This window comes from Capricornis sumatraensis, chromosome 10 (assembly GCF_032405125.1).
Source record: "Capricornis sumatraensis isolate serow.1 chromosome 10, serow.2, whole genome shotgun sequence".
Classification (NCBI taxonomy): Eukaryota; Metazoa; Chordata; class Mammalia; order Artiodactyla; family Bovidae; genus Capricornis; species Capricornis sumatraensis.
In genome coordinates this window covers 41,803,632-41,823,703 of record NC_091078.1, presented here as the reverse complement: position 1 = coordinate 41,823,703, position 20,072 = coordinate 41,803,632, and the positions used below count along the sequence as shown (strand labels likewise).

The window sequence follows — 20,072 nt, the reverse complement described above, 5'->3', positions numbered from 1 at the left end:
ATGCCAAAGAATGCTCAAACTACCACACAATTGGACTCATCTCACACGCTAGAAAAGTAATGCTCAAAATTCTCCAAGCCAGGCTTCGGCAATATGTGAACCGTGAACTTTCAGATGTTCAAGCTGATTTTAGAAAAGGCAGGGGAACCAGAGATCAAATTGCCAACATCTGCTGGATCATAAAAAAAGCAAGAGAGTTCCAGAAAAACATCTATTTCTGCTTTATTGACTATGCCAAAGCCTTACACTGTGTGGATCACAGTAAATTGTGGAAGATTCTGAAAGAGATGTGATTCCCAGACCACCTGACCTGCCTCTTGAGAAACCTATATGCAGGTCAGGAAGCAACAGTTAGAACTGGACATGGAACAGACTGGTTCCAAATAGGAAAAGGAGTATGGCAAGGCTGTATGTTGTCACCCTGGTTATTTAACGTACATGCAGAGTACACCATGAGAAATGCTGGGCTGGAAGAAGCACAAGCTGGAATCAAGATTGCCTGGAGAAATCTCAATAACCTCAGATATGCAGATGACACGACCCTTCTGGCAGAAAGTGAAGAGGAAATGAAAAGCCTCTTGATGAAAGTGAAAGAAGGAGTGAAACATTCAGAAAACTAAGATCATGGCATCTGGTCCCATCACTCCATGGGAAATAGATGGGGAAACAGTGGGAATAGTGTCAGACTTTATTTTTTTGTGCTCCAAAATCATTGCAGATGGTGAAAGCAGCCATGAAATTAAAAAACACTTACTCCTTGGAAGGGAAGTTATGACCCACCTAGATAGCATACTGAAAAGCAGAGCTATCACCTTGCCAACAAAGGTGCGTCTAGTCAAGGCTATGGTTTTTCCAGTGGTCATGTATGGATGTGAGAGTTGGACTGTGAAGAAAGCTGAGTGCCAAAGAATTGATGCCTTTGAACTGTGGTGTTGGAGAAGACTCTTGAGAGTCCCTTGGACTGCAAGGAGATCCAACCAGTTCATTCTAAAGGAGATCAGTCCTGGGTGTTCATTGGAAGGACAGATTATGAGGCTGAAACTCCAATACTTTGGCCACCTCATGCAAAGAGTTGACTCACTGGAAAAGACCCTGATGCTTGGAGGGATTGGGGGCAGAAGGAGAAGGCGAGGATAGAGGATGTGATGGATGGATGGCATCACTGACTCGATGGACATGAGTTTGAGTGAACTCTTGGGAGTTGGTGATGGACAGGGAGGCCTGGTGTGCTGTGATTCCTGGGGTCACAAAGAGTGGGACATGACTGAGCGACTGAACTGAACTGAAGCAAACTATATAATGTTACTATGGTGATACAAATCTATATAAAATCATCTATGACCAGAATATAGCAACTCTATAAATTTGATTATAGATCACTAGGATAGAATCTCTTTAAAATGTTGTATCATCTTTTTGGCTTCTGCAGTAAATAAGCCTCTTCTCATCTAGTGATACAACATGCAATGAAAATCTCACATAAATGTCCTCCCTGACTGTGCTTAAATAGTGAGAAAGAGGCTTAAATTGGAAGTTGTGGTATTCTGAACTCCTTAAATGAAGAAACTTCATGAAAAGGAGATAAAGCAGGTGAGTGAAATAGGTGAAAGAGATTGAAGAGACACAAACTGCCAGTTACAAAATAAATAAGCCACAGGGATGCAAGGTACAGCATGGGGAATATAACACTGTAATAACGCTGGTGCATAATGTATGAAAATGTTGTTGTTCAGTGCAGTACGCCAGGCTTCCCCAACCCTCACTATCTCCTAGAGTTTGCCCAAGTTCATGTCCATTGAATCCGTGATGCCATCCAACCATCTCATCTGTCACTTCTTTCTCCTGCCCTTAATCTTTCCCACCCTCAGGGTCTCTTCCAATGAACTGGCTCTTCACATCAGGTGGCCAAAGTATTGGAGCTTCAGTATCAGTCCTTCCAATGAGTATTCAGGGTTGATTTCCTTTAGGTTTGACTGGTTTGATTTCCTTGCTGCCTAAGGGACTCTTAAAAGTCTTCTCCACCACTGCAATTTGAAAACATCAATTCTTCGGCACTCAGCTTTCTTTATGGTCCAACTCTCATGTCCATACGTGATCACTGGAAAGACCATAGCTTTGACTATACAGACCTTTGTCATTATTAAGTTGTACGCCTGAAACTAATAATAATATTATAAGCCAACTATACCTCATTTGTAAAGGTAGGACAGACGAAAGGAGTTTTATTTACAAAAAATAAAAATTGTAAACTATTTGCTTTTGTGCATTACTTTAAATTTACCATTCTGAAGAATTTCAAAGTCTCTTCAAAATGATCTAACGCTTCTCAACTAACAATTGAGAAGACTCTTAAGAGTCAGTTGGACACCAAGGAGATTAAACCAGTCAGTTTAAGGAAATCAATCCTGAATATTCACTGGAAGGACTAATGCTCAAGCTGAAGCTCCAGTACTTTGGGCATCTGATGTGAAGAGCCGACTCATTGGAGAAGACCCTGATGCTGGAAAGACTGAGGGCAGTAAGAGAAGGGGTGACAGAGATGAGATGGCTGGATGGCATTGCCACCTCGACGGACATGCGAGCCTGTGTGCTAAGTTGCTTCAGTGGTGTCTGACTCTTTGAGACCCTATGGACTGTATCTAGCCAGTCTCCTCTGTCCATGGGGGTTCTCCAGGCAAGAATACTGGAGTGGGCTTCCACGCTCTTCTCCAGGTGGTCTTCCCAGCCCAGGGATAGAGCCTGCATCTCTTCTGTCTCCTGTGTTGTCAGGTGGGCTCTTACCACTAGTGCCACTTGGGAAGCCCCAGCGGACATGAGTGTGGGCAAACTCTGAGAGACAGTAAAGGACAGGAAAGCCTGGTGTGCTGCAGTCCACGGAGTCACAAAGAGTCAGACACGACTTAGCAACTGACCAATAACAGTAAAGCATTACACATGCATCTTTTTTTTTTTTTTAACCAAATACATGAAAAAATGTTTTCTTCCCAGGAAAGTTCACATGCCATAAAATCTTAGGCAAGTATGCCAAGGGTGGGTGGGGAGGAAATATGTGTTTTTTAACAAGATATGATAAATGTACAAATATTCTTGAACATAAAGTGAAAGGAAGACAATACAATTTGTCCCTGATGAAAGAGGCTGCTATTCAAATAACCAAGATGTGAATAAATAACTAGATTTCTAATACACATTTCTTTTTTAAAAAACAAAAGAATAAGATTACTTGTAAAATTTTTATTTTGCCACATATGAAAATGTTTATTTACATTGATGTTTACTTTCTTTAGAAACACTGAAAAATCTGTTCTCTCATTAAAGAAGCATAAATAACAACTGAGTTTCCTTAACATTGTAAGTTACCTCTCAGGTCTTTCTTGAGTTTTCTGAGGTCTTTTTGAAAATCTTCAAACTTCATCTGCGAGGCCTGAAAGAGGTCCTGGGGTTCAGGCAGTGGAAACACACACTGTTCTTTCCCAGCATCCTGGTCAGCATGAAGCACAGAATATTTAAATAAATGAGGACAGAACAGCAGCAGCAATGACAAACAACATGAAACACAACCACATCGCTCAACAACAGGGAGTAACAAAGTGTGATTCTGTGAACATTATCTCACCTCATCAAAATTGCGAAGATAATATGACACAATATATGACAACAGGCTTCTGCTATTGTCCTAGGCAGAGAGATCAAAGTGAGTAGAAATATATTTTTAAAAATGGCTAAATATACGGCATTAAATAAAATTCATCCCATTAAACCCACACATGTAGATGAGAATGTTTAGGATGAAAGGAGACGTTCTCTGTTTCATGTCACTTTAGTTTAATGGCCCAGATGGTCTCGTCCTCCCCGCCTCTGTTCCCACCTGAGCCCCAAGTGGAAGCACAGCTGTTTCGAGGGTTGTCTCAGTTGCACACACCTTCCTGCTTTCACCTTCCTCAACCAGAAAATTAATTCATTAATTTTATTTCTTATTATTAACAGGTATAACTACAGGTATTACTACTATCTAAACAGAAATGACTAAATAACACCAGCATTTCTGTATGGCTGAACCAATAGGGACCACTCCAACAGGAAGCTTGACTGAAGTTTATTACTAAGTAGATTAATAAAATTTAAAAGTTAAGTATTATCTCAAGTAAGCTGGAGCTTTAAAAATGCAAATATAAATTATGTCAGCAACTGAGATTCAAGAATCAGTATCTGTGCAGCTATAAAAATGCAATGTATATAGTTCTAAAGAAGAAAAACTGCTTCATATCTAACAATCTTCAAAGAGCTTTTCACCTTCTTTTCTGGCACATTTAGAAGCATTAATACATGTTTTTTTTAATTCTCAAAATAAATAAACTAGATAATTGGGATGTGTGAAACCAAATACATATTTTTAAAAACATACCTTATAATAAAAACTTTGTTTTCTGGAATATTCAATCTAACCATGACTTTTCCCTCATTGATAAAAAGAGCAACATTCCTTTATAAACAAGTCTGATGGGATATGATAATATATCTATTAGACTCCCCGATGGGCTTCCCTGGTGGCTCAGATGGTAAAGAACCTGCCTGCCAATGCAGGAGATGCAGGTTCAATCCCTGGGTTAGGAAGATCCCCTGGAGAAGGGAATGACAACCCAATCCAGTGTTCTTGCCTAAAAAATTACAAGGATAGAGGAGCCTGGTGGGCTACAGTCCATGGGGTCACAAAGAGTTGGACACGAGTGAGTGACTAACACAACACAGACTCCCTGAACATATTATGGGCTTCCCTGGTGGCTCAGCAAAAGAGAACCCACCCGCCAATGCAGGAGACATGGGTTCAATCCCTGGGTGGGGAAAATCCCCTGGAGAAGGAAATGGCAGCCCACTCCAGGATTCTTGCCTGGGAAATCCCATGGTCAGAGGAGCCTGGTGGGTTACTGTTCATGGGGTTGCAAAGAGCTGGACATGACTTAACAACTAAGCAGCAACAAAAACATACTTTACTATATACACCAAATACATGGAAATACATAGCTATAATAACAAAAGTAGTACATTTATTAGAAGCAGGATTACTTGTAAAATGATTTAAGCAACTAACTTCCTTTGTCTTTCCTGACTTGTAAATCAGTGAAATGATCAGCAATACCTCAGTCAATTAACAAAACACTTATTAAGTGCCTAGGTAATTCTTAGTGATCTGAGTAACAGTTCCACGAGTGCAAGTCTATGAAACTATACAGATATAGTTATCTTTATTTTATAGAGAAAGAACCAAATAGACTTTGCATAGCCCTTGTGAGAATGCAAGTTAAATTATTAAAAAATCTTACTTCTTCTTGATTACTTTTATCCATATCATTCCTTATTTAAATTAATGAAATTTAACTTATAGGAGGATTGAATAAGATACATTAACCAATACAAAAAACAAATAATCCCTTATACATATATAATTATGACCATAAGAATCTATTTCATATTCATTTTTTATAAGTAACATTTATTGATTATACTTATATTTTAATGTTATTTGCAAAAATTACTTGTTTCAATCCAACAATCAGTTAAGAACTATTCAGTATTTCCCTGGTGGTCCAGTGGTTAAGAATCCACTTGCCAATGCAGGGAACACAAGTTGGATTCCCGATACGGGAAGATTCTACATGCTGTGGGGCTAAGCCCGTGTGCCACAACTACTGAGCTCATGTTCCAGAGCCTGAGAGCTGCAAGTACTGAAGCCTGCACACCTAGAGCCCATGCTCCAGAATAAGAGAAACCACTGCAACAAGAAGCTTGTGCACTGCAACTGGAGAGCAGCCCCTGCCCACTGGAATCAGAGAAAGACTGCATGTGCAGCAGCAAAGACCCAGCACAAAATAAAAAAATAAATCTTAAAAAAAGAACTATTCAAAACCTACCGTGCGTTTAGAAGAATAAATTTTGAATAAATGTGATTTATCAGGTTGACATATTGAAGGTTCCTGAGAAAATGTGTGTCATACAAATAAAAAGGCATTTGAACAAATAGAACCATAAAAATCACAAAAGTTATATGCTGTTGGTGTTCCAAGAAAGGACTATGCTTTTCCCAATTTTGGAAAAGTACAGTGTCTGGCATTTCATAGTAGCTGGATAAAAGAATGTCAAATGAACATATGAGTGTATGACTAAATAAACCAGTGAGTTGCTGACCGGCAGAAAAAAGCAAAATAAGTATCTCCCTTCTATCAGGGAGATTATTTCCTTATTATTTTCTTATCTAGGAGGACAATTCTCTATATTTTCATTTTTATAGGCCAATTGTTCACTTAAACTTGCGGGCATGCATGCTAAATCGCTTCTGTCATGTCCGACTCTTTGCGACCCAGTGGACTGTCGCCTGCCTGGTTTCTCTATCCATGGGATTCTTTAGCAAGAATACTGGAGTGGGTTCCCATGCCCTCCTCCAGGGGATCTTCCTGACCTAGGAATCGAACCTGACCCACGGTCTTTTATGTCTCCTTCACTGGCAGGCACATTCTTTATCACTAGTGCCACCTGGGAATTCCCTCACTTGAACTTAATATTTTAAAAACATTTCCTTCATCATATAGATCTTTGTGAAGCTTCTATAATCTCTATCCTTTAGAAATAAATGCTATTATTTTCAAAGTTTACAATGTCAGACTTTAACCACTCTGGTGGTTTCCCTGATCTTATATTTCTACTGACACTCTCATAATCTCGTAGATGTTAATTTTAAGAAAAATAATTATGGTTGCAAAAGGACTTAGATTTTCCCATGCCTACCAATATCAGGAAGAAGATCATATGGAGAAAAAATATTTAAAAGATGATTCTCTTTTTCTCCATATATCTCTCTTTGATATTGGTAGGCATGAGAACATCCTTTAGGAAGCCTAATTTTTTTTAAAATTCTACTTCTCTACTTGTGTATGCTTAAAATTAATGTCTAAGAGATTAAGAGAGTGTTGGTAGAAATATAAGATCAAGGAAACCACCAGAGTGGTTAAAGTCTGACATTGTAAACTTTGAAAATAATAGAATTTATTTCTAAAGGATAGAGATTAAAGCTTCACAAAGAGGGCTTAGATGTTCCCATATATACTAATATCAAAGAGAGGATTATATGGAGAAAAAGAGAGTCATCTTTTACATTTTGGGCTTTCCTGATAGCTCAGTTGGTAAATAATCCACCTACAACGCAGGAGATCCCGGTTCAATTCCTAGGTTGAGAAGATCCACTGGAGAAGGGATAGGCTACCCACTCCAGTATTCTTGGGCTTCCCTTGTAGCTCAGCTGGTGAAGAATCGGCCTGTAATGCGGGAGAACTGAGTTTGATCCCTGAGTTGGGAAGATCGCCTGGAGAAGGGAAAGGCTACCCACTCCAGTATTCTGGCCTGGAGAAGTCCACAGACTGTATAGGCCATGGGGTCACAAAGAGTCAGACATGACTGAGTGACTTTCACTCATCTTTGTTTTGCTTTTAAAATCTGGGCCTGTTGGGGGTCACTTGCTTAACACAGAGAGAAGAAAGTGATGGATATACTGTCTAATTCATAAAAATTCACTAGTCCTCAGATCCAAATAGATAAATATTAGCAGACATGGTAAAGAAAGTAAAAATTAGTTATTTTTACTTTAAAATACTGTCTGTTCAGTTATTCATTAGATACAGGATTCAAAATTACTCACTTTAGGAAAATTATTCTTCTCTTGATCACAAATATATGGTGGCCATTACCTTTATCTGGCTCAGAACATAATAGAACTTTTGACCTTGGAGCATAAACATTTATCGCACTGGTTTACGGTTCAACTTTTTACAAAACAGACATCCACTCCTCAGTTTGCTACATTCACTCACTCAAAATACTTACACTGCTTTTAACATCTTTCAGCTTCGGGAGAATATCTAATCCAAAACCGTCTGCCTGTCCCCGAGTATTATTTCCACCATTCATGTAGTTGCCAAAGGCAAGAACCAAACCCAAAACCTGCATAACCCCTGAGCCATGTTTTAATGTCTGTAAAACAGGATAAAGAAGAATTTCTCACTTACTGTTTGAATTTTCTTAAGTCAGTGGCAGATATTCAGATCATGCTAATAATTATGGGTCATATCCAAACTTCATCAGTGCTCATTTTAGGTATATTTAAGAACAGTGTCTCCAAAGATAACTTTGAAAAAGCTGCACCACTAACAGCATGCAGATTGTGCTTCTTCAGCTGAGAGGTACCAGCCTAGGATGCTCCTGTGGTGTAATTGCAAGGAAACCAAATACACCCGTAACATGAGAACCACCACAGTATAATGTCACTGCCATCAGTCCAGCTGCATCTGCCTCTGTGTAACATTTTGAGCATAAGGTGTGGGAAGCCAAAACACAGTTATTAAGTTTAATTTTCAAATTTAGATTTATCCCTGAAAGGTTCACACTCACTTCTTCCAAAGCACACAGTTTAACTTGAATTTGTGCATCACTTCCTCTGAAAATCTCTTTAATGACATAATTCTACTTTTCAAAATAATTTACCACAACCAGAATGAATGGTACTATTAAATTTTGATAAGCTGTTTTAGATGTTAATATTGGTCATTTCTGCCAAGCATTTGCTCTTTATTTTCAGAAGAATATTTCTCTTCTGTCGAATCATATAGCTATTCCTGAAGCATTTGGTTGGAATCACTAACAATTTGTTGAGGGGCTCTCTGCAAAATGGAGGAAAATAAAGAAAATGCATTCAAATGATACTCAGCAGTATTTACTGTAAATAAAAGACAATTTGTTTGAAATATGAACATGACTGAGCACAATTAGGTATCAGAACCCAAGCACCCACCTCACACAACTTCTGTAGCAGCTCCAGTTTGCGCCGAATTGAGCAAATGCTTTCTGAAAATGTGGACTGAAACAGGATGCAAAAGACTCGCTCTGAAAAGTTGGGGATTAGTGACAGTTCATAAAGGAACCTAAGGAGACAAAGCCAAGTTAAGAGGACAAGACGAGGCACATAAACACGTTCATCCCCACGTCATTCATGACACTGATGCACAGAAGACGCTCCATTTTCCCAATGGAAAGAGCCCCCCATGGCCTGCATGCTGCCCCTGGGGGCCATCGTGTGCTTACTGCTCAGGCTTGTCCAGAGACTTGGCGTTCTCCTTGTCTTTGGAGGACCGACCATGCTTTTCAATTTTTTCCAGTTCATCTGACTGTGCTCTCTGGAAAAACAAAAACCAAGCAGTTTATAGATAATGATCATATTTCTTAGCATCTGAGGTAAATCTTGACTTAATTCATGAGGTATTTTAAAGTGTATATGTGTAATACAAACCAGATCATCTCCAAATCTTCCAAATATTATTGGCTATCAAAAGTGAAAGTGAAACTCTCTCAGTCATGTCTGACTCTTTGTGACCCCATGGCCTATATAGTCCGTGGAATTCTCCAGGTCAGAATACTGGAGTGGGTAGCCTTTCCCTTCTCCAGGGGATCTTCCCAACCCAGGGATCGAACCCAGGTCTCCTGGGTTGCAGGTGGGTTATTTACCAGCTGAGCCACAAGGGAAGCCCAAGAAAACTGGAGTGGGTAGCCTATCCCTTCTCCAGGGGATCTTCCTGACCCAGGAATCAAACCAGGGTCTTCTGCCTTGTAGGCAGATTCTTTACCAACTGAGCTATCAGGGAAACCATTATTGGCTATTGGTGATGTGCAAAATATTTATTCCAGCATGGTTTAAATCAATATGATTTCCCTTTTTTGTTTTTTTTAACTGTTTATAATACCCTCTGGAGGGACTTCTCTGGCAGTCCAGTGGCTAGGATTCTGAGCTTCCACTGAAGCAGGGCACAGGTTCAATTCCTGCTCAGGGAACTCAGACCCCACATGCCAAATAAACTATAATACTCTCTGGAATGCAATACTTTTATTTAAAAATGGTATTTCTTATTCAGAAGTTAATCAAATTAAATCTGGAAGGAATTTGATCCTAAAGCTGTTATAAGATTTTTAAAAGAAAAAGTACCTATTTACCTATTGCAATCATTGTCTATGCCTATCTGCTTTGGGAGAAAGAAAAGTACAGTTGAATTATTAAATCATGGAACAAAAATAAAAGATTTTGATTCTCCTGAATTTTCTTTTTGATACAAAAATAGCTCCGGGCTTTATCTTCCCAAGTGTCTCCTTTTACCCTTGAAACTCTCAAGCTAAAAATTTTTAATTCTAAATTTGTTTCTTTATGGGAGAGGATTTTCTACATTTTAACATAAGGTAGAAAATTTTATAGGCTGACCAAAACACAAACTTATGCTTTATGGAGAATCTGGATGGTTGTTATTTTTTATTTTAATGTCTCTGTCATTCACAAAGATGTTTCAAACCAGCCTAAATACTTCATTTTCTAAGTGCATGAAGAAATTTGAGTAGGTCACCCTATGTTGGGTTTGAGTCTAGTCCTCAGAAGGTAAAATCCCGTCAAGATTATTTGTTGTTTACACAGAAAAGCAGCCCAGCCAAAAACTGCTGTACATGACAGAACCTGATCAACTTTCAAGTGAAGCGATGGTTCTATTTTGAACTCACTGATTATTCTGAAAGGCAGGTATTTCTGTTGATGGGATTAATTAGCAAAGACTAGTTCCTCCAAGAAAACTTCTTTTAGCAGCGAAAGAAGATTTGATGACAGATTGGTCAGTCTTCTGAGGGTTTGATAAATTTTGCTTTTGGAATATGATACAACAGAAGAATACTGACAAGTAAAGATACAACATCTGCTGCAAAGCCTGCCTTGCCCACCTCAACCCCTACTATAACCAGTCTCTCTCTAGAACAACACAAAACCTTATATTTGCTCTGTATTGTGCCACGGATACCACCATGTCTTACTGGTGATGTGCAGACATGTTTACAACTTCTGTAAAAGAAGGGCCACGTCCTGTGTATCTCTGTGGTCCTGGTGACCAGCATGATTCATGATGTGGTCAACCCTCTGCATCCTGGGCTCCGAATTCATGGATTCAACCAAATGCAGATCCAAAATATTTGGGGGAAAAAATCCATAAAGTTCTCAAATGATTGCACTCCAGCAATCATTTACACAGCATTTCCAGCATATTAGGCATTATAAGTAATTGAGGTGATTAAAAGTATACAAGAGGGTAGGGTGGGGTGTTCTATGCAAGAACTGTGTCATTTTATTTAAGGGACTTCAGCACCTTTTTTGTATCAATCCTCCCTCGTGTCCCCCTCCCTGCAGATATCCAGGGATGACTATATGGCTGTTGTTCAGTTGCTAAACCGTCCCCGCCTCTCTGAGACCCATGGACTGCAGTGTGCCAGGCTTCCTTCACTATCACCCTGAGTTTGCTTAAACTCATGTCCATTGAGTCAGTGATACCATCCAACCATCTCATCCTATGTCACCCTCTTCTCCTCTTGCCCTCAGTTTTTCCTACCATCAGGGTCTTTTTCCAAAGAGTCAGCTCTTCACATCAAGGGGTCAAAGTATTGGAGCTTCAGCTTCAGCATCAGTCCTTCCAATGAATATTCAGGGTTGACTTCCTTTATGATTGACTGGTTTGATCTCCTTGCATTTCAAGGGATTTTCAAGAGTCTTCTCTAGCACCACAATTCAAAAGCTTCAATTCTTTAGCACTCAGTTTTCTTTATGGTCCATCTCTCACATCCATACACGGCTCCTGGGAAAAACATTGCTTTGACTAGATGGACCTTTGTTGGCAAAGTGATGTCTATGCTTTTTAATATGCTGTCTAGGTTTGTCACAGATTTTCTTCCAAGGAGCAAGCATCTTTTAATTCTGTGTCTACAGTCATTGTCCATAGTGATTTTGGAGCCCAAGAGAGAATATCTGTCACAGTTTCCACTTTTTCCCCATCAATTTGCCATTAAGTGATGGGACCAGTCAAGGCTATGGTTTCTCCAGTGGTCATGTATGGATGTGAGAGTTAGACTGTGAAGAAAGCTGAGCACTGAAGAATTGACGCTTTTGAACTGTGGTGTTGGAGAAGACTGTTGAGAGTCCCTTGGACTTCAAGGAGTTCCAACCAGTCCATTCTGAAGGAGATCAGCCCTGGGATTTCTTTAGAAGGAATGATGCTAAAGCTGCACCTCCAGTACTTTGGCCACCTCATGCGAAGAGTTGACTCATTGGAAAAGACTCTGATGCTGGGAAGGATTGGGGGCAGGAGGAGAAGGGGACGACAGAGGATGAGATGGCTGGATGGCATCACTGACTCGATGGACATGAGTTTGAGTGAACTCCAGGAGTTGGGATGGACAGGGAGGCCTGGTGTGCTGCGATTCATGGGGTCGCAAAGAGTCGGACACGACTGAGCAACTGAACTGTACTGTGAGGAACATCAGTAATCCTATTACACTTATTTGAAGAAACTAATGATTAAATGTTTCCTAAAACAGTAAAGACCTCTAGGAAGTGATGGGAACAGACAGTCAATCTAGTTCACTTTTACTAAGGTACCACAGTGCACACCTTTGAGGATGCTCTGTCCTCTGCTGTGCACTGGATCCTTTTCCATACTGAGGTTTACAACCTGTCAACCAGGGAAGTAAGTAAAGATCACTACAACTATGAAGCCTGCCTGTGAAATCCAATCTTGAAAAGTATAAATTTAAACCTCTAATTCTTTCTACTTTGCCTGATTTCCCCCCTCCTTCTAATTGGATTAGTTGTTTAATTAAAAAGGGATGTGGTTTTTTGTCCTTTTTCTTTTTAATATCTTCTCTTGGACTAAACTTCTAATAGGACTTACTTCCAAGGTTTGCTTTTGTCTTACTATTTAAGATTATTTCTGTTTCTTGAATATGAAATACAGAAAACAGAAACATTCTCTGAAAAAAAATTATACAAGGACGTTTTTACAGGCACATTTCTGACTTTACGTTAAATATTTGATTCACTGAAAAAAAAAAAAAGCATTCTACCTCAACTTCTCTTCCATCCTCCCAACCTCTGTCCACCACTTCTCACTGGGCCATATCAAGTATGTACTAAGAATTAGAATCAATAGATATATTGAAGCATCCATAAACACTGCATAGTTTCTGAAGAGATCTTACTCTCAGAACTCAATGGCAGTCAATAACCCAAAGTTAACTGTAAAGATTTTTGCTTTTAAAAAAAATCAATAGGATATACTGTATTTAGAATCTCTGGATTTTCTAGGATTTAATTCCTCAGGAAACAAGTATCGGGCCCTCAAGGCTGTGGTTTTTGAAATTATGTCGTGTTTAGGTCTGGAGACTGCCCCAAATTCACGGACAACTAGAAGGGAAAGCCCCCTGCCAAACATATGCCATCAGGGAAAAATAAAGATTGCATTCTTAAGAAGGCTGCATAACAAGAGCATCTGTCTGTTCCACAGAGGTCACACACAGCTGCTGCAAAACAAGCCAATGATCTGGAAGCATCTGGCAAAATGCAAACATGGATTTACAGCAAAGGATTCAGGCTGGCTATGGGTACTGCTCTCAAGGACAAGGAGTGGAAAGACAAGTGTTCCTTGTACCCCTGAAACAAATATAACAATGTATGCCAATTATATCTCAATAAAAATGAAAAGGAAAAAATAAATCACTAATTAAAAGATCATTTATCATTTATTTACTAGGAAAAATTGAGTTTAAACATTAGTCTGTTTTAACATTAGTCTATTTTCTACTAAATAAAACTTAAATAGCAGTTCAAAATACCATTATTGCCTAAGAGGAACAACATCAGGAATGCACCTTCAGACACAGAAGTGTATGCAGAATACCAGCTGAGAATGGACAGGAATACATGACCAGTGGTAAAGAATATATAGAACCATGCAAAACTCAAGATCAAGCTCTGAGCCTCTGCAGTGAGAACACTGAATCTAAGACCCTGGACAACTGGAGAACTAACCCTAGGGAGAATCAAATAGCAAGAACTTCCACAAAGGAAACTACTTGAATACAAGACCCACCAACACCCAAGCACCAGTAGAACCCTGTGCAGAATGTTTCATCTAAACAACAGACAAAACAAAAATACAAACCCAATCATCAGCAGACAGGATTACCACCTCACTCAGCCTTGCCCATCAGAGGAAAAAAATAACTCAGCACAAATCTCACCCTATACGAAGCTTACACAAACCACTGGATCAACCTTAGGAGGGCAGAAACCAAAGGATGAAAGAATTCAGCCTTGAAGCCTGGAAAAAGGAGACCTCAAACACAATAAGCTAAAAAAAATATAACAAAAAGGCAGAGAAATACTACACAAATGAAGGAAAAAACTAGAAACACAAGTGCAAATAAATGAAGAGGAAATAGGCAAACTACCTGAAAAAGAATTCATAATAATGATAGCAAAGATGATCAGAAACCTTGAAAACAAAATGGAGAAAATGCAAGACTCAGTTAACAAAGACCTAGAAGAATTAAAGAATAAACCTACAGAGACAAACAACACAATTACTGAAATTAAAAATACTCTAGAAAGAATCAATAGCAGAATATCTGAAGCAGAAGAACGAATCAGTGAGCTGAGAGATAAAATGGTAGAAATAACTTCTGAAGAGCAGAATAAAGTAAAAAGAACAAAAGAGCTGAGGACAGTCTCAGAGACCACTGGGACCATATCAAACGCACCAACATTTGAATTATAGGGGTCGCAGAAGAATAAGAGAAAAAGAAAGGGCATGAGAAATTTTTTGAAGAGAATATAGCTGAAAATTTCCCCAGCATGGAAAAGGAAATAGTGAGTCAAGTCCAAAAGTCACAAAGAGTCCCATACAGGATAAACCCAAGGAGAAACACACCAAGACACATACTAATCAAACTAACAAAGACTAAACACAAAGAAAGAAAATTAAAAGCAGCAAGGGAAATCCCATATGCTCAACAGCTGATCTTTCAGCAGAAACTCTGTAGGCCAGAAGGGAATGGCAGGATATATTTAAAGGGAAAAATCTACAACCAAGATTACTGTACCCAGAAAGTATCTCAGTTAAAACTGATGGAGAAATCAAAAGCTTTTCAGACAAGCAAAAGTTAAGAGAATTCAGTACCACCAAACCAGCTTTACAACAAATGTTAAATGGATTTATATAACCAAGAAATATAAAAGAAGAAACAGATATACAAAATCAAACCCCAAACAATTAAGAAAATGGCAGTAGGAACATACATATCAATAATTACTTGAAATGTAAATGGATTAAATGCTCCAACCAAAAGACACAGACTGGCTGAATGGATACAAAAACAAGACCCATATATATTCTGTCTGAAGAAACCCACTTCAGGCCTAAAGACACATATACCCTGAAAGTGAGAGGATGGAAAAATATATTCCTGCAAATGGACAGCAAAAGAAAGCTGGAGTAGCAATCCTCATATCAGTCAAAATAAACCTTAAAATAAAGAATATTACAAGAGATAAGGAAGGGCACTACATAATGATCAAGGGATCAATCCAAGAGTAAGACATGACAACTGTAAATATCTATGCACCCAACATAGGAGCACCTCAGTACGTAAGACAAACACTAACAGACATAAAAGGAAAAATTGACAGTAACAATAATAGTAGGAAACTTCAACACCCCACTCACACTAATGGACAGATCATTAAAACAGAAAATTAATAAGGAAACACAAGTCTTAAATGATACATTAGGTGAGCTGGATCTCATTGATATCTTCGGGACATTCCATCCAAATGCAGAAGAATACACTTTCTCCTCAAGTGCAAATGATACATTCTCCAGGACAGACCACATCTTGGGTAACAAATCATACTTCAGCAAATTTAAGAATATTGAAATTGTATAAAGCATCTTTTCTGACCACAATGCTATGAGACTAGATATCAATTACAAAGAAAAAAAAACTGTAAAAAACAAAAACACATGGAGATTAAACAACGTTTCTATATAATAAACAGGTTACTGAAGAAATCAATAGGGAAATCAAAAAATTTCTCAAAACAAATGATGATGAAAACATGACAACTCAAAATCTACGGGATACAGCAAAAGCAGTTTTAAGAGGGAAGTTTATAGCAATACAATCCTACCTCAAGAAACAAGAAAAGCATCAAACAGACAACTTAACTTTACACCTGAAACAACTGGAAAAGAAGACCAAAAATCCCAAAAATTAGCATCAGGAAAGAAATCATAAAGATCCCAGCAGAAATAAATGAAAAATAAATGAAAGAAAAAATAGTAAAGATTAATAAAACTAAAAGCTGTTTTTTTGAGAAGATAAAGAAAATTGACAAATCTTTAGCCAGACTCATCCAGAAAACAAGAGTGAAAATCAAATCAACAAAATTAGAAATGATAAGCGAGGGATTACTACAGACAATGAAGAAATACGAAGGATTATAAAGGACTATTATGAACAACTATATGGCAATAAAATTGCTAACCTGGAAGAAATGGACAGATGCTTAGAAAAGTTCAATCTTCCAAGACTGAACCAGGAAGAAATAGAAATTATGAACACCCAAATACAAGCACTGAAATTGAAGTTGTGATAAAAAATCTCCCCAAAAAACAAAACCCCAGGACCAGATGGCTTCACAGGAGAATTCTATCAAACATTTAGAGAAGAGCTAATGCCTATCCTTCTAAAACTCCTTCAAAAAATTTCAGAGGAAGGAAAACTTCCAAACTCATTCTATGAGGCCACCATCACCCTAATATCAAAACCAGACAAAGGCAACACAAAAAAAGAAAACTACAGGTTAATATCACTGATGAACATACAGATGTAAAAATCCTCAACAAACTTTTAGCAAACAGAATTCAACAATACATTAAAAAGCTCATACACCACGATCCAGTTGGGTTTATACCAGGGATGCAAGAATTCTTCAATAAATGCAAACCAGTCAATGTGATACACCATGTTAACAAATTGAAAGATAAAAACCATATGATCATCTCAATAGACGCAGAAAAAGCCTTTGACAAAATTCAGCACCTATTTATGATTAAAATTCTTCAAAAATGGGCATAGAAGGAACATACCTCAACATAGTAAAGGTCATTAATGATAAGCCTACAGCAAGCATTATTCTCAATGGTGAAAAATTGAAAGCATTCCTCCTAAGATCAGGAACAAGACAAGGGTGTCCACCTTCACCACTATTTTTCAACATAGTTTTGGAAGTCCTAGCTAGAGCAATCAGAGAAGAAAATGTTATTAAAGCAATCCAGACCAGAAGAGAAGTTAAGCTCTCACTGTTCGCAGGTGACATGATACTGTACATAGAAAACCCTAAAGATACTATCAGAAAATTACTAGAGCTAATCAGTGAATTTATCAAATTCACAGGATACAATATCAATACACAGAAATAACTTACATTTCTATATACTAACAATGAAGAATCAGAAAGAGAAATTAAGGAATCAATCCCATTCACCATTGCAACAAAAAGAGTTAAATATCTAGGAACAAACGTATCTAAGGAGACAAAAGAACTGTACACAGAAAATTATAAGACACTGATGAAAGAAATTATAGATGACATAAACAGATAGATATTCCATGTTCCTGGGTAGAAAGAATCAATATTGTAAAAATGACTATACTACCAAACACAATCTACTGATTCAATCTGATCCCTATCAAATTACCAATGGCACTTTTCACAGAACTAGAACAAAAGTTTCACAATTCATGTGGAAACACAAAAGACCCCCAAATGCCCAAATCAGTCTTGAGAAAGAAGAATGGAACTGGAGGAATCAACCTTCCTGACTTCAGATTACACTACAAAGCTACAGTCATCAAGACAGTATGGTAGTGGTACAAAAACAGAAATATAGACCAATGGAACAAGATACAAAGGAGGCAAGAATATACAAAGGGGCAAAGACAGCCTCTTCCATAAATGGTGCTGGGAAAACTGGACAGCTACATGTAAAAGAATGAAATTAGAACACTTCCTAACATCATACAGAAAGATAAACTCAAAATGGATTAAAGACCTAAATGTAAGGCCAGAAACTATAAAACTCTCAGAGGAAAACAGAGGCAGAACACTATATGACATAAATCGAAGCAAGATCCTCTATGACCCACCTCTTAGAGTAATGGAAATACAAAACAAAAGTAAACAAGTGAGACCTGATTAAACTTAGAAGCTTTTGCACAGCAAAGGAAACTATAAGCAAGTTGAAATGACAAGTCTCAGAATGGGAGAAAATAATAGCAAATGAAACAACTGACAAAGAATTAATTTCCAAAATATACAAGCAGCTTATACAACTCAATACCAGAAAAACAAACAACCCAATCAAAAAGTGAGGAAAAGACCTAAACAGATGTTTCTCCAAAGAAGACATACAGATGGCTAACAAACATATGAAAAGATGCTCAAAATCGCTCATTATTAGAGAAATGCAAATGGAAACTACAATGAGATATCACCTCACACCAGTCAGAATGGCCATCATCAAAAAAGTCTACAAACAATAAATGCTGGAGAGGGTATGGAGAAAAGGGAACATTCTTACACTGTTGGTGGGAATGTCAATATATACAGCCACTACAGGAGGTGGTATGGAAATTTCTTAAAAAACTAGGATTAAAACCACCAGCAATCCCATACGACCCAGCAATCCCACTCCTAGGTATATACCCTGAGGAAACCAAAATTGAAAAAGACATGTGTGTCCCATTCACTGCAGCACTATTTACAATAGCTAGAACATAGAAGCAACCTAGATGTCCATCAACAGATGAATGGATAAAGGAGCTGTGGTACATATACACAATGGAATATTACTCGGCCATAAAAAGGAACATATTTGAGTCAGTTCTAATGAAGTGGATGAACCTAGAGACTATTATACAGAGTGAAGTAAGTCAGAAAGAGAAAGATAAATATCATATACTAATGCATATATACAGAATCTAGAAAAGTGTTACTGAAGAATTTATTTGCAGGGCAGCAATGGAGAAACAGACATAGAGAATAGACTTATGGATGGGGGAGAGGGGAGGAGAGGGTGAGATGTATGGAGAGAGTAACTTACATTACCATATGTAAAATGGATAGCCAGGGGGAAATTGCTGTATGGCTCAGGAAACTCAAACAGGGGCTCTGTATCAACCTAGAGGGGTGGGATGGGGAGGGAAATGGGAGGGAGGTTCAAAAGGGGGGGATATATTTATACCTATGACTGATTCATGTCGAGGTTTGACAGAAAACCACAAAATTCTGTAAAGCAATCATCCTTCAGTTAAAAAATAAATAAAATTTTAAAATACCATTATTAAACATTATGGCAAATTTAAGGCTCTATTCAGATATATTTCCAATACTGTTTCACACCTGAAATGAATATTTATAGTTATATCGCACGATAGAGTTTGAAAGACTTCCAAGGAGACCCCAAGCCAGATCCAAGTGCACAGATAAATTTTTCCTTCCAGAAGCACCTTCATATGAGCAAGACTTGAGTCTTACAGATCACAAGTGACATTGGACTTATCCGCAAAATAACAAAACTCCCAAGTCTCAACTCTCCTTACTGTCCATGCCAGTTATTGACTCTCAGCCCTCAGTTTACCCCACTGACCCCATTCTTCACATAGTGGACAAGCCTTTTGCCCGGTGAACACAATGTTAAGCTCTGCCAGTAGAGGGCGCTGGAGGCACACAGCCGGGGGAAAGGTGCTCTTCCTGATCCTGGGGCGCAGGGGTTGGTCTCTTCTTTTCCCGCTGCTCAAGTGATTCGCTCAGGTGAGCCTTCTGCACAGGTGATCCAAAATGTGGGTGTGTGAGAACATGGGGGTCCTCCGGCCTCAGCTGTAGCCACAAACCAGAACACACGGAGCTCTTTTGAACTTTGCAGGCCTGACTGAGGCCCAGTGACCTCTTCAGCCCCATGTGGACATCAGGCACTTGGCACCTGTGCCAGCCAGGGCTCGGCTAATACCCCCTGGCATCTGCCTTGGCGTCCTGCTTCATGACAACGGCCTCCAGGGTTTCAGTGTCTTCGAGGAGCTGGCACTTCACCACATCTCTGACCACCTCCAGCTAT

At 38.6% G+C, this 20,072-nt stretch overlaps 1 protein-coding gene across 1 annotated transcript in view; it reads right to left on the bottom strand.

Annotated features, from left to right (window-relative positions):
- FMN2 (formin 2) overlaps window positions 1–20,072 on the bottom strand; it is a 350,878-nt gene that overhangs the window by 87,519 nt on the left and 243,287 nt on the right. The window contains exons 10-14 of the mRNA XM_068983086.1: window positions 9,127–9,218; window positions 8,837–8,966; window positions 7,873–8,019; window positions 3,617–3,676; window positions 3,361–3,481 (exon numbers count right to left, since the gene is read on the bottom strand). Of these exons, the coding sequence (XP_068839187.1) occupies window positions 3,361–3,481; window positions 3,617–3,676; window positions 7,873–8,019; window positions 8,837–8,966; window positions 9,127–9,218 (550 nt within the window). The remainder of the gene's footprint in view (window positions 1–3,360; window positions 3,482–3,616; window positions 3,677–7,872; window positions 8,020–8,836; window positions 8,967–9,126; window positions 9,219–20,072) is intronic.